Source organism: Elgaria multicarinata, chromosome 4 (assembly GCF_023053635.1).
Source record: "Elgaria multicarinata webbii isolate HBS135686 ecotype San Diego chromosome 4, rElgMul1.1.pri, whole genome shotgun sequence".
Classification (NCBI taxonomy): domain Eukaryota; kingdom Metazoa; phylum Chordata; class Lepidosauria; order Squamata; family Anguidae; genus Elgaria; species Elgaria multicarinata.
Window position 1 is genome coordinate 127,158,615 of NC_086174.1, and position 13,961 is coordinate 127,172,575.

Sequence of the window (13,961 nt, forward strand, 5' to 3'; positions counted from 1 at the left end):
AATGAATGCAACACAACACGTACTTTAAAAGTGTTGAAATAAAATATAGGCCTAGAGGTGCTTACAAGTGACCATAAAACAATAATCACATTGTTTTGAAAGGTTTACTGCCCATTTAAAAACATGTGCATCGTTTTGCAAAGATGCTCTCTCTGGGTAGACAGATTATGTTTATGTTTAGGCTGTCATGAATTAACATGCACAAAGTGCCTGTTTAGATGCTATTTTCTGCCCAGAATTCTCCTTTGAGAGAGATCAGGAAGGGGGCCTTGGATTCCTATACTATGCCTCATGCTCCCTTAGCATCTCTAAAGAGAGCGCAGTGACCCAGTCATAGACGTTTCATTGTTCAAATAACCTTGCAATTTCCCAATTTAGTTGTTTCCCCTATCATAGGAACATAGGAAGCTGCCTTATAGTGAGGGCATGTCTACACCTAAGGGTGTATAGGGAGGGACGGGGGAGGATCGTGGACTTACCTGCTTCTGGATCCTTCCCAGCATCTAGACAGCTGCGTGACATCCCAGAAGGGAAAGGGACGTTGCAGCAGCCATTTTTTAAAAAGAGGAGCTGGTCGCGATGCCCCGATCCCGGGGAAAATACAGATAAAAAGAAACCCCACACCCAACCCCAACCCCCCGCCATCCCAGGGATGGCAAAATTACTGCTCCCACCCCCACTGGAGGGCACGGTGCCCCCCAAACCGCTCTGTGCCCGTTTTAATAGTTGCGGTTACTCACATATTTTCAGTGCAGTTAGGGAGCAGTTATATTTAGGAAAAACATTAAAAAGGTCATGGAAATTGTGAATATTTTTGAATATTCTTTATAGTCAGCGGCATGTTCTTTTTGTACAATGTTGTGATGATGATGATGATGACGACATTTTTAATCTGCCAATAGCAAATGCAGATTACAAATGGTTCATGAAACTCTTCTCAGTGTAAGATTTCACAAATTGACCTATTAAGTGGCGATGTGCCTGCTTTAGTATTTAGAAAATGTAAATAGGCTGAGCTAATTTAGCTGTTAGTTACTGATAGATAATTCTACAAGAATATTTTATCCTAAATAGTCCAAATTGTTATATCTTAATTTGGTTCATGCATGTGAGCTGGCAACTTAGCCTCCCCCCTGCCCCATTTGACCCATGTATGCGAAGAAATATCAGGGTGAATTCAGCCCTTTTCCAGGCCACTGCAACCATGGTAAAAGCTGCTGGCCTCTGAAAGGCCTATACAAAGTGTGGCCCACCAAGTCAACAGCAGCCCATAGCAGCCTTGTCTTGTGGCTTGCGGGGTGCTCAGTGATCCCCCTTCCTTTAAGATCCAAGCAGGAAGAAGTAAAACCAAGATGTTTATCAGGCCCTGGTGGGTTGCCATTCTTTGCATTTTGTATGGTGGGTTACAGATTGTGCAGACCTGGTCTGTTTCAAAACGGTGTCTCAGACACTGTTTGGATCACCAGTCTGGCTACCACATTATAAAGGATCCCTTGAAAGTGTTCAACATCTATTTTTAAGGATAATATTTGGTGCCCCAAGATGTGTCTCTAGTGCTGTCTTAAATTTGGAAGCAGGACTTAATTTGCTAAATTGTTTTGCGCGGAGCCATACTATATACTACTGGCTCCGCTGTCATTTAGCTACCACCTCAAACTCTTTAGTGTCATTGACCCTGCTAGATACTTGTAAATCTCTTTGGGCAAAAATGATTGAAGCAAAAATCTGCACTATAGGGCTCTCGCCTTCCCATCTGCTATCAATGGATCTAGTAAAGGCTAAATCGACTGTTAGACAGCGATTAATGGATATAGATTGCCAGGAACTACAGGGAGCTGCCTGTGGCTCATGCTCTCCCTACTCACTAGGCTTAACTAGTCACCTTGATAAAGGTGTCCCCCCATACTTACGTTGGCTGACTGTCCCCAAGTATAGGAGGGCATTTACCCTGGCTAGATTTAATGCCCTCCCTACCAAGTTGATGGAAGGTAGATTTTAAAAAATCCCTTTATGTCAAAGATGCTGCCCTTGCAATAAAACTGAAGTAGAGAACATTACGCATGTCCTGCTCTTTTGCAATTTTTATGATGATAATTAGAAAGGAGTTGATACGTCCTATCACACAGGCTCTGCCCAGCCAATCCCCGGAGACCCTGATGATTAGCCTCCTCCAGGGCCAAAATAAAACAATTACCATACAGGTCGCCAAGTTTTTGAACCTGGCCATCCTTGCTAGACCACGTATGATTGTATAATTGTTTGAATATATTCAGCCCAAGACCTAATGTTAATTTATGTATCCTTCTTTTGATTCTGCTCCCTTCCACTCTTGATCCCTATGTATTATTTCCATATATGTTTTAATGGTATGTTTTCTGTAATTAATTCAATGTATTGATTCCCTGTTGAAACAATTTGTATTTTTCTCTTTCTGGTCAATTGACTGCAAATAAAGATGGTGATGATGGTCTGTTTCAATCTCATACATGAGATATTATGTGGAGAAAATAAGCAGCTGTTATGTATGAACAGGCCCTTGGTTAGCTCTGTAGTAATTGGAGGTATCTGGAGGTCATGTTGGTGTTAAACATCGGCGTTGCCGATTATGCTGAGCTTTGTTCCCATAGCAGTCAATGAAGGGTATATATTGGACTTCCAAATGTTTAAACTTCCATTGAAATACGTCATAAAAGTCTAGAAAGCTAGTTAAAGCTAGAGTGTGTGTTAAAGGGCAACAAGGTGTTCCTGACTGCAAAAATCCTTTATCAGCATCTAGTTTGGGTGATTAGAAGGAGAGAAAGACTCATAACAAATAGTTACCCACTTATTTAATGTCTTTTTCATTGCATTTTTGCAGGATCTGAAGAAACCTTTTGATAAAGCGTGGAAAGACTATGAAACGAAAGTGTATGTATTTCCTCTCTGTTACACAGCAAATTAGGATTTATTACTAATAGCTCTTTCCTATGCTCATTTTATTCAGAAGAAAGGGTCACTGAAGGCCAAAGCATAAGTTACTTTATAGACATAGTTAGCATCTGTGTTCTTTTTTTACTCTAGGATCAACACAGCCCCTGCCCGCCACCAGCCTAAATCAGGGCTCTAGCATGGGCAGGAGAGGGCAGGGGCTGGTATGGGGCTTTATCCTTTCCCCCCTGCTGCAATTGCAATCTGGATTTCCGCTCACTCCTGCAATATATATGTGTAAATAGGGATCTATTTGCCTGATTCTGATCAGGTCCAAACTTGGAGGGGTGAGGGTTGACACCCCACCCCCCCACTCATCATGCTAGAGTCCCAACCCAGATTGAAGGGCCTGCACTTATCCTAGAATAAAAAGATAACATGTGCTCACTGAGTTCACTAAATTCAGGATCCTATAGGGTGCAGTCTAAATGTTTGATCCGTGAGGAATTTATGACAGTGCTATCTGAGGCTAATTCGCTCGTGTGGGGGGTATTACGTGGTGTTTTGCAGCTGAATGTGGGAACAGCCTCAGTTGAAAAGTATGTAGTCCATGAGGTGAGGGTTATATGAAAGCTCTGTCTGTGTCATTGTGAGTTGTGGTGTATGCAAGCTGCCACTGGTTGCTGCAGATAATATCAGTTGCATTGAAATCAGTCTGACTTAATAGCCTCTCTTGATTATCATTTTATGTAATTTCTTTTACGGCTTAAAAAATTAGTTTAAATGTTCTGTGGACTGGGAATAATACTTTGTGCACTCTTTATAGGTGCATACATTGGGTTTATGAGTATATCAGTTTTCTGCTCAGGTGCTCTTGGTACCAAATACCTAAACTGCTGTTTTGGGGATTAGCACTGGCTTAGAAAAGAGAGGAGGGCATCACCAGCAATACAGGAAATGAAAAATGAGGAATCCTCAAAGGTGTGCCGGAAGCCGTTTTTCATTAAGGACAAATGCATCTGGAGACAGGAATCTCTTCCTCAAGAGCAATTAGAAAGAAATGTGTAATCCACTTAGCATTTTGTATTAAAATGATTATGAATACACTCCTCGTCGTAAAACACCAGCATGTTGGGCTGGATCCAGATTCCATCCTATGCAACTGCAGCAGCCTTTCCTCCTGTTGCGCAGTGTTGTTCTGCTAACACTAAGATCCTGATCCAGCATACTCGGTTCCACAAGTGCTAAGTTCTTGCACAATGTTACACAACTTATTGTGTACTTTTCATTTCATTTATTACATTTATATACCTTCCTATAGCTGAAGGGAGGTATATAAGAGCAGGTCACAAAAATTAGAAAACATTAAAACACATTATGTAAAGAACAAAAAGAAAAACATTTACATCAAACCATATAAACAGCTAACACACACAGAGGCAAAATGTATCTAAAAACAATTTGTTAAACCATCAGCAAAAGATGATCCAAGACTGTTTGTATGCTGCCAAATGCCTGAGAGAAGAGGGCAGTTTTAACCTAGTGCCAAAAAGATTTCAATCTGTGCATGTTACACTATCGTTTCTGCAGTGTTTTCATGGATCTGTGCCCTCGCTACAGCTGTTCCACAAGTGGAAATCTGCATCCAACACTATGGCCCTGGTTCGAACGATCAACGAAGGAAACAGTGCAGTGTTGATTGTTTCCCCGCCCCCACGTGTGCCAGTCTCGCAACTGGGACTACCCTAATTACTCGTGCCATATTGTTCGAACCTGGAGTGTGGTGCGGGTGTACTGTCTTCTCACCCACCCTACAACCCCTACACAAGCTATGGATTGTAGGTTGGGTGAAAAATTACTACACCTGCACTGTGTGCTAGATTTGGACAATTAGAATAATCCCAGTCACACGACCGGCACGTTTTAGAAATGGGGGAAATAATCAACACTGCGTTGTTTGCCCTGCTGATCGTCCAAACCTGGTCTATATCTTGATTTTCAACAATTTTACATGACTCGTTCAAAGGAATATGTAATCTGACAAAATAATATGACAAAAGCTGTAGCACAGGAGCACTAAAATATGCCAAGCTAAAATAAATTAATGCATTATCATAGTATCTTTTAAAATCCAAATATGTCTTATAGACTAGGTCTTCCAGAATGTGCCCTATCTTTGGCATGTGCTGAGATGAAAGAGGTTCTATAAGAGCTACACAACCATTGAACATCCCTCTTTAGACACCCTCATTGCCTTCATTGTGCACAAACAGGTTTATACAATCTAGTTGGGAACCCAGTATTTCATAAAATGTATTCCTATAAAATGCAAATGTCCTTCAGGTAAAAAGACAAGTGTGTTAGGAAAGATTACTCTCTTGCAATATGAATATCAGGGGAAAGGGAAGAATCCCATCATATTCCAGCAGGACAAACAGCCAAATTTAATTTAATGTTTTTGTAAGAATAGAAGAAACAGAAGGTAAGCAGGAGAGGGAGTTTAGAGGAAGCCTAGGTCAGCGTTCCCCAAATGGGTGTCTTCCAAAGGTTTTGATTACAACTGCCATCAGCCCCAGTCAACATGGCTAGTGATCAGGGACTATGGGAATTGCAATGCTGGCCCAGGCCCTTCTATCTTTTCACTCCTCTTTTACCCTTCTGTTTCTTCTATTTTATAACCTTTTCTTTTAAAGAGTTTTCATGCTTCTGTTCACCATGTTCTGTAAATCAAAAGTCTTAATTGGTAAGCTGTTTTAGACAGATTTTGAACTTATTTTAAATAATTGCTTTTCTGAGCCAAAGTTCAAGGTCATCATTTCCCATCAAAGTCCTTTTAGAGAGATTAAGGGAGCAATATTCTTGCCATTTTGTGGATACTTCGTTGTATTTAAAGAAAGAAAAAAGAGAGCCTGTGCTCTCGCTGCTGCGGTGCACATCTGCTTTAAACAAATCAACAAAAAACAGCAAAAAGCACACATCTGCAGAAAGGTTGCCTCCATTTTCTATTACATGGGGGTGAAATATATTGTGATTGGTGCTGGATTTGTGATAGCTCCAGTATAGCATGAAGGGAAAAGCTACTTGTGCAAAGGCCTCAAACTTTATGGTTAATTAACTTTGGGCCTGTGGCTGAATCTGGCTAGTGTGAAGAGTTGAGCTTTTGCTTTGCTTTTGTTCTTCCACCCCCTTCCTTTCGATGTTTAAACATTAACAGCATGGTATGCAGAGACAACATACACAAAAGAAATGCCTGTGACAAGGAAAAGGAAAAAAACAAACATTCTCACTTGAAGCTGGCATGGTGGCTCTGAAGGTGTTTGGCCTGCTCACTTAAGAGCTAAAAGTGAGGAGAGAAGACAGGTGTGCGTATCTCCAACCTTCCTCCATTGAGCAGGGAGCATTAAGTGGGCTTCTACTTGCGTTGGCAGGAAGCCTCCACATGATTGGGAACCCTGAAGCAGACACTGAGGGTGAGGTTTGTGAGCACACTCACATCCCCCTTCACTTTTAGCCTGTATGTGATCAGGTTTAATGCCTGCATAGGGCTAAAGTTATTTAGGAATAGGCTGTAGGTCAGTAGTAGAGCACAGGCTTTGCTTGCAAAGGACTCAGGTTCTGTTCCTGGCATCTCCTGGTCATTCTTGGAAATGCCCTATTCTGAAGATAGCCTCTGTTAGGGCTTGGAATGCTCTAGCCAGTCAGCCACTGCCAGTCAGTGTAGACAGTACTGAACTAGATGAACCAAGAGTCTGATTCAATCTAAGGCAGCTTCTAATATTTCCAAAGCTGGGTTGCACCCACTCACTAAGCCATGGTAAGCTGTGTTTTCAAGGCATTGAATGCTAATCGTCTATGAGGATTCTAAAACAAGACCCTGTCATCTTTTCTTTGGCCTGTTCGCGATACTGAAAATTCTACAGTATGATTTCAGAATACACAGTTCTGAGTTACGTTGCCGAAACCGAGAACTGAGGGGCTCAGAGGCAACCTTTGAAATGGGTCATGAATTGGAAGGCTGTAGTAAAGGTGTATAGGAGAAACATGTAGTTAATCAAATTCAAACGATGAATTCTTCAGAATATGCTGTTTACATTGCTGCGCGCTCCTTCGAAAAAGTCAATTTCCAGAAAGAGAGAGAGAAGAGTGCCCCCTCTGCTAAAAGCAGATTGTGCTAGATTGGCTCCAAACATCCCCTTGATGTACATTCTTGGGCAGAGCAATCCTTCAGCTCCCACACGGCATCTGGGGAGCCATAGGAAGGTGTAGATCTTTTCCTCTGCAGCCGTAGACAGAGCTATGATTGCGAAGGAGGAGTTCCAATTGTGGATCTTCCTTCCCTCTCCCAGCCACAATGGAAAGTAAATGCAACCTCATAAGAGAAACCAGAGGGCGAAATCAGAGAGGGACAAAACAGGACGTGTGCTGGTGAGGAGGAAGGAGGAGAGGCCAGGATCCTACTGTCCCACCAAGCCAAGTAGATAAGGCAGGAGCTGTTTTTGCCTCTGTCCTCCCCCTGCCCTCTGCTGGTAGGGCATAAGATATTATTATTATTTATTATTGATTGCATTTTTATACCGCTTAACAGCCGAAGCTCCCTGGGCAGTTCACAAAAACTAAAACCATTCAGAGTATAAAACAAACAGTATAAAAACAAGATAGACAGAAGGCTCCAAGGTCCCTTGGAGCCCTTCATGTATTGAGTGGCAATCCCTTAGGATTGTGCTCTCAGTTGATTATTATTTTGCTCAAGAGCATGAACTACAGCTGTGGAGATTAATCCCAGTAAGCAATGGAGATTTAATAAAATGCACCCCATTCTTAGCTCAGCAGCCTTAGCAGCAGCAGATAGTGACTAAAGTGGTGAATGTTGTCCCCTCTTCCACTGAAACAATGGAAAATCTCTGCCAAGGTTCAGTGCCCTTGTCTCTGTGTTGGCACTCTGTTTTCAGAAAACGAGCTGTTTACCCTTTCATAGAGGCCTGGTACAGAAGTCATGCCCAATCTCCTAGCTAGGGGCTTGCAATCATGAGCACCTTCCAGGCTTGTGCACTCCCTCTTCCACCTCCACCACTCCATTTCAACTTCAGAGCTAACTACCGTTAGTATTACATCTGTGTTAATGCTAACCATAGCTAGCAGTCTCCATCCTCTGAAGAAAAAAGGCTTTTTCAGCAGCCTCTTCTTTAGCATGGTTTTGCCTATGTCTGAATGTATAGGTATCTATGAAAGCATTTGTATTGTCAGGTACAGAGCTGTGGTGTGGGCAACTTCATAGAATCATAGAATCATAGAGTAGCAGAGTTGGAAGGGGCCTACAAGGCCATTGAGTCCAACCCAATGCTCAATGCAGGAATCCACCCTAAAGCATCCCTGACAGATGGTTGTCCAGCTGCCTCTTGAATGCCTCTAGTGTGGGAGAGCCCACAAGCTCCCTAGGTAACTGATTCCATTGTCGTACTGCTCTAACAGTCAGGAAGTTTTTCCTGATGCCCAGCTGGAATCTGGCTTCCTTTAACTTGAGCCCGTTATTCTGTGTCCTGCACTCTGGGAGGATCGAGAAGAGATCCTGGCCCTCCTCTGTGTGACAACCTTTTAAGTATTTGAAGAGTGCTATCATGTCTCCCCTCAATCTTCTCTTCTCCAGGCTAAACATGCCCAGTTCCTTCAGTCTCTCTTCATAGGGCTTTGTTTCCAGACCCCTGATCATCCTGGTTGCCTTCCTCTGAACACGCTCCAGCTTGTCTGCGTCCTTCTTGTATTGTGGAGCCCAGAACTGGACACAATACTCTAGATGAGGCCTAACCAGGGCCGAATAGAGAGGAACCAGTACCTCACATGATTTGGAAGCTATACTTCTATTAATGCAGCCCAAAATAGCATTGGCCTTTCTTGCAGCCATGTTGCACTGTTGGCTCATATTCAGCTTGTGATCTACAACAACTTGTGGTCCTCCAGTTGTTGCTGACTCTAACTTCCATCAGCCCCTATCCAGCATAGTCCATGGTAAGGGATCATGGGAGCTGCAGACCAACGACATCTGGAGGACCACATGTTCCCCATCCCTGGCCTAGGGTAGTAAGTTCTTTCTTGAATCCCAGAAGCTTGAACCTCCAGTTTAGTGTAGGTGTGCCCTGAGTCTGTCTTCCTTCTTGAGAATCTGCTTCCAAGTAATTTCCAGGCATACTATATTTCTGTGTGCAAATAATTTTGAAAACACAGCACACCTTGAATTTTAGGCCACGTGGTTCACTGAATGCATTTTAAAAAGAGTAATCTGGGGACCGATATACAAATCTGACTGTGAAATGAAGACACACTCATCCCAGTATGGGGAGCAGCTAGTACAAAGAGGAGCTTCTGAGATCCTCTTTCAGGAAAATCCCGTACATACGCTTGAAGGGTTTTGTGGGGTTTCTCTTGGATCTTAGCACTAGATTTGTGTTAAAAGTGGGACTGGAACTACAGGAAGCTACTATACAGACATGCGCTGTGAGTAGTTAGATAACAGTGTTATGCAGAGGGTTGTGGGTTTTTTGCCTTCTATAACAAAATTAAGAATATTCTTCCTTTTAGGCTGGGGAGTGGGAGCAGAAGGCATTAATTCTATCTGGTGGTAGGACTACATGGCTACTAGAGGAATCCAGTGCAGTTGTGAGATTCTTTTCAAACATTAAAAGGTGCAAGTAATGTTTAGAAAAGTGAGGCCGATTGTGTCTTCAAATTGCCAGCAAATCTTTGAGCTGTGTGAATTAAAAACAAATATTTAAGTTTTAGTTTTCAACAGGGCTACCTTGTGATGATTTGATGAAATAATGGCTCTCACTGCTTGCCATCTCGCAATAAATTACTCCGTTTGTTCTTGGGATTGTATGATGACTTGGTGAAGATGTTCTATAATCTAGCATAGTTGCATTTGGCTCTAGCTGTATCTTTAGCCAGCTCTCATTGGCCAACCTTTAGTGGAGGTATAGTAAAAAAAGGAAAGAAAAATGTATTGCTTTCATGTGGAAGGAAAAGAAAAAATGACATTTGATGTCTATTTTGTTGATATTTGTTTAGATTGCAATCCCATGCACTTGTTAGAAAAAGACCATTACCAATCCCCATATAAACGTTTCTTTCAAAAAATTAATTAGTTACTCCCTGCCCTCGCCCTCATCCCCTGAAATCAGTGACTTAATATTATTCAAAGACCTGTGTAATAATAATAATATTTATAATAATAAATTTCTTAGCCACCTCTCCATTTGGATTGAGGTGGGGAACCATAAGTATAAAATATATACAATTGAATTAAAAACATCGTATACATTATAAAAACATCCTAAAAACTGCCGGAATAGATCAGTCTTTAAAGCCTGCTAGATTATGTTGATTTATTGTAGGGTAGGACCACATATAGGGAAGGGGGTCGTTTTGGGGACCCATCAGGATGTCTGTGGAAATTAGTCCTGCCTCATCAACAATACAGAAATTGCCCATCCCTGATCTAGCACATCTGGTGTGTTTAGTTAGGAGTGTTTCAAATTGACTATATAACCCTGTTGATCCAGGATTAGTTCTATTAAACTCAGCAGGACAGCTGCGCCAAACTTGGTGGATAGTTGTAGTTTAATTTAGACTGTTTAGCACCACTCTAAAACAAACAAACAAACCAAGTTCATGAATGTGTTTAGGCTGATGGCATGATTTTATTGATTCTCTTCTACACAGGACAAAAATAGAAAAAGAGAAAAAAGAACATGCTAAATTGCATGGAATGATCCGCACAGAAATAAGTGGGGCAGAAATAGCAGAAGAGATGGAAAAAGAGCGAAGGTTCTTCCAGTTACAAATGTGTGAGGTAAGAGTGGGCATGGAGCCCATCTCATTTTTCACAAACAGTCATAAGTATATCTTGATATGCACTTGCTGTGGTGGTATTTGAATTTTTCAAACTACCTGGATGGTCCAGTTTCAGGAAGGATTTTCTTGCTTTTGACAGAAAGAATTGAAAATGTGAGAAGGATAAATTAGTAAATCACATAGCCCTGGGGGCCCCAGCGTGGTACCTGTGGGCACCAGTGGGCACACAGACACAGACACCTTCCTTGGCACCCACCAGGCTCTCTGCCCTGCCTAATTTTTCAAACTCTCTTTAATTTAAAAACCTTTTTAAAAAAACGTGAGGCTGGCATGATGCAGAGCAATGCATCAGCTTGTGGCACCATCTTTGTTTCCATGAATGCTTCTAGTCACCATGTAAGCCCCAGGGGAATACGTAGAAAATAAAAATGGCGGGTGGCTGCAGCCCAGTGTTTTGTTTTGAAGGTTGCTCACCCAGAAAAAAGGAAAACACAAGTTAGCATGGTAGGGACAGTCCTAGGGTAGTAGAGGGCATGATAAGGAACAGGTTGTGGTACGTGGTGTGTGTAGTGGTTGAGTGTGCTATTTTTTAATATGGTGTTTGAGGTGGCTTGTTTCTTTTGGTGTGTGTTTTGCCTCATTGTTAGTGTGTGCTGTATGTTTTGCCTGAGGTTTTTTTAAAATGTTTTTGGGTGGGTTTTGCCGTGTGTGTGTGTGTTGTCTTGTTTTTTTGTGGGGTTGGGACTGCAGGGTGTGTGTACATGGTGTGTGTGTCTGTGTCTGTGTATTACTTGTTTGTGTTTCTCTAAGCATCACCAGGTCACTTTTTGTGAAATGGGTATTTTGTTGTGCTTTATGAAGGCAAATATGTAATTTGGCATTCCTGTATCAGATCCCACCTCTGCCTAGTACTCAGCTTCTTGGTCAATACAATTTGCCTTCTGTGAAATGGGTGTTGGCACAGAAAACTGTGGGTTCAAAAGAGTGGTTTTGTGTTTGAGAACTCATACCCCACCTTGACCTTATACTTAGGTCCTTGGCAATTTACTTTTCTTTTAGCCTTGCCAGTTTGCCTTTGGGGAAATAGGTTTCAGGACTGGTCACACCTACCATTTTATGACTGGGAACGCCCCCACCCACCTACCCACCCAATGATCATTTTGTGAGAGCGTCCATTACATGCTTTGAAAATTCCAAATGTGCCCATTAGCCCCCAAAGCCACAGCCTATTATTTGTAGATGATAAACAAACCAAATAGGGGAAGCCTTTATGGAACTATCCCATCTCGGCTTAGAGGATTGTCTCCTGTGCTCATTCAAGTTACCATCTGCTGCAGTATTGTTGAGAGATGAAAATCTCATTTTACTTGATTAAGTAGGGACATTTAACAGCTGTTGGAAACAAGCTGCTGATGCCTTGAAGGGTTATAATGAACTTCCTGCCTATGGATTGTTCTATAACCGTGTTTTAATTTTAGTTTAAATTTGGTTGCTCTTTGGTCTTGTACAAACATAGCTCAGTTTGGATGATCCTTGAAACCACATTTTAGAGAATTAGGAATGTGCTATCTAACCCATCCTCCTCCTGCCCTGATTCTCTCTTCACATCTTGCATACCAATTCTCTCCGTTTCTGGGTTGCTGTAAATCATGGTTTGCTGGGATATTTGATTCAGGCAAATTATGGTTGAAGCCGTGTTTTGAGGCTGATTTGCAACTTACGGTATGAAGGTTACTATTTATTTTGCTATTTAAAGCAGGATGCCAGCACCAATGTAGCTCCTTGCTTAGGCCTGTTAAATGCCCGTTTCCATAGTTGATAGAGGATGACATGATTCACAATCCAAGCATATACCCATTCACTTAGATGTGAATCTCAGACATTTCAACTGAGCTAATTTCAAAGTAAGTATACTTTAGACCAGACTTCTCTAACCTAGTGCCCTCCAGATGTGTTGGGCTGCAATCCCTATAATTATGGTCATGCTGGCTAGAAATGATGGGAGTTGCAGTCCAGCACATCTGAACGATTCCAGGTTGAAGGAGGCAGCTTTAGGTCTTAGCCTCAAGCTTTGCAGCGTCTTTTCTTCATACTTGGGAAATACGCCTAGTACTCCAGGAAGTTTTGGGTGCGAGGATCTCAGGAAGCCTCTGTCTATATATCACAAACTGTTTAGAAGGTTTCCTTGCTTTCAAAAGTGGTTTGCCATGTGGCAGGGAGAGCTTCTGTTTAATAAAGTCTTAAACATACAGAGCAAGTCCTTTTTATCATCACCTGTAGCATCACTTGACTATGTTGGATGTCGGAAGCAATATTTATTTATTTATTTATTTATTACATTTCTACACCACCCAATAGCCGGAGCTCTCTGGGCGGTTCACAAAAATAGCATATAGCTTGGGCGATTTCATCCCCAGTGTTGATATTCCTAAGATTCACTAAAGTGTATTAAATGATTTAATTATCACTAGCCCTATGACTGTCGTTCTGAAACAGTGATTAATATTCTTTTCGTGTGCATTGTTGTTTTAACAGTACCTGTTGAAAGTCAATGAAATCAAGATTAAAAAAGGAGTTGACTTGCTTCAAAACCTGATCAAGTACTTCCATGCACAGTGCAAGTATGTTTTATATATGACTTGGCAACTGTATGCTCTCTGAAAACATTGTTCCTATTAGTTTCTGTGACATACTGTAGCACTGGCACTTTTTGAAGAAGCATGTACAAATCTATGCAGCTCAGCTGTCCATATTTCACTGCTTGTCATCCATCAGACTTGAATGGTTTAAAAGGTCAATTATTGTGTTGTTGGTGTATTATTTCAAATGAAATGAGGCGTTAGACTGAGATAATACCATGGCACGCAGTTGCCTTTCGTTCATAATTTCCACATGGCCATTTGGCATGATTAGCAATCACATTGTGAAAGGGAGCGACAGAGGCTGCTGTGCCAGCTTTCATGTTTTGCAGAGTGTGTCTAGCAAGAGACATGAGTTTCTGTTTTTCAGGAAAAAAAATACACAATTAGAATCTGTGTACTGGGAGCCCTGACTCACTCATTTTAACTAGTCACACACCAGAGGATTTATGTTTGTAATGTTGCAGTGGAGTACACCGCCAGCAATCAAGTAACCAGGACATTTTACATTCTGTATGTTGTTCCTTGCTTTGTTGTTGAATGGTTAGCAGTGTGAGTGAGGATCATAAA

General features: G+C 41.7%; 1 protein-coding gene across 2 annotated transcripts in view; it reads left to right on the forward strand.

Annotated features, from left to right (window-relative positions):
* The window catches only part of ASAP2 (ArfGAP with SH3 domain, ankyrin repeat and PH domain 2), a 98,299-nt gene that overhangs the window by 36,999 nt on the left and 47,339 nt on the right, over positions 1-13,961 (forward strand). For both annotated transcript variants that reach the window (XM_063125143.1, XM_063125144.1), the window contains exons 5-7: positions 2,858-2,907; positions 10,621-10,750; positions 13,288-13,373. In XM_063125143.1, the coding sequence (XP_062981213.1) occupies positions 2,858-2,907; positions 10,621-10,750; positions 13,288-13,373 (266 nt within the window). The remainder of the gene's footprint in view (positions 1-2,857; positions 2,908-10,620; positions 10,751-13,287; positions 13,374-13,961) is intronic.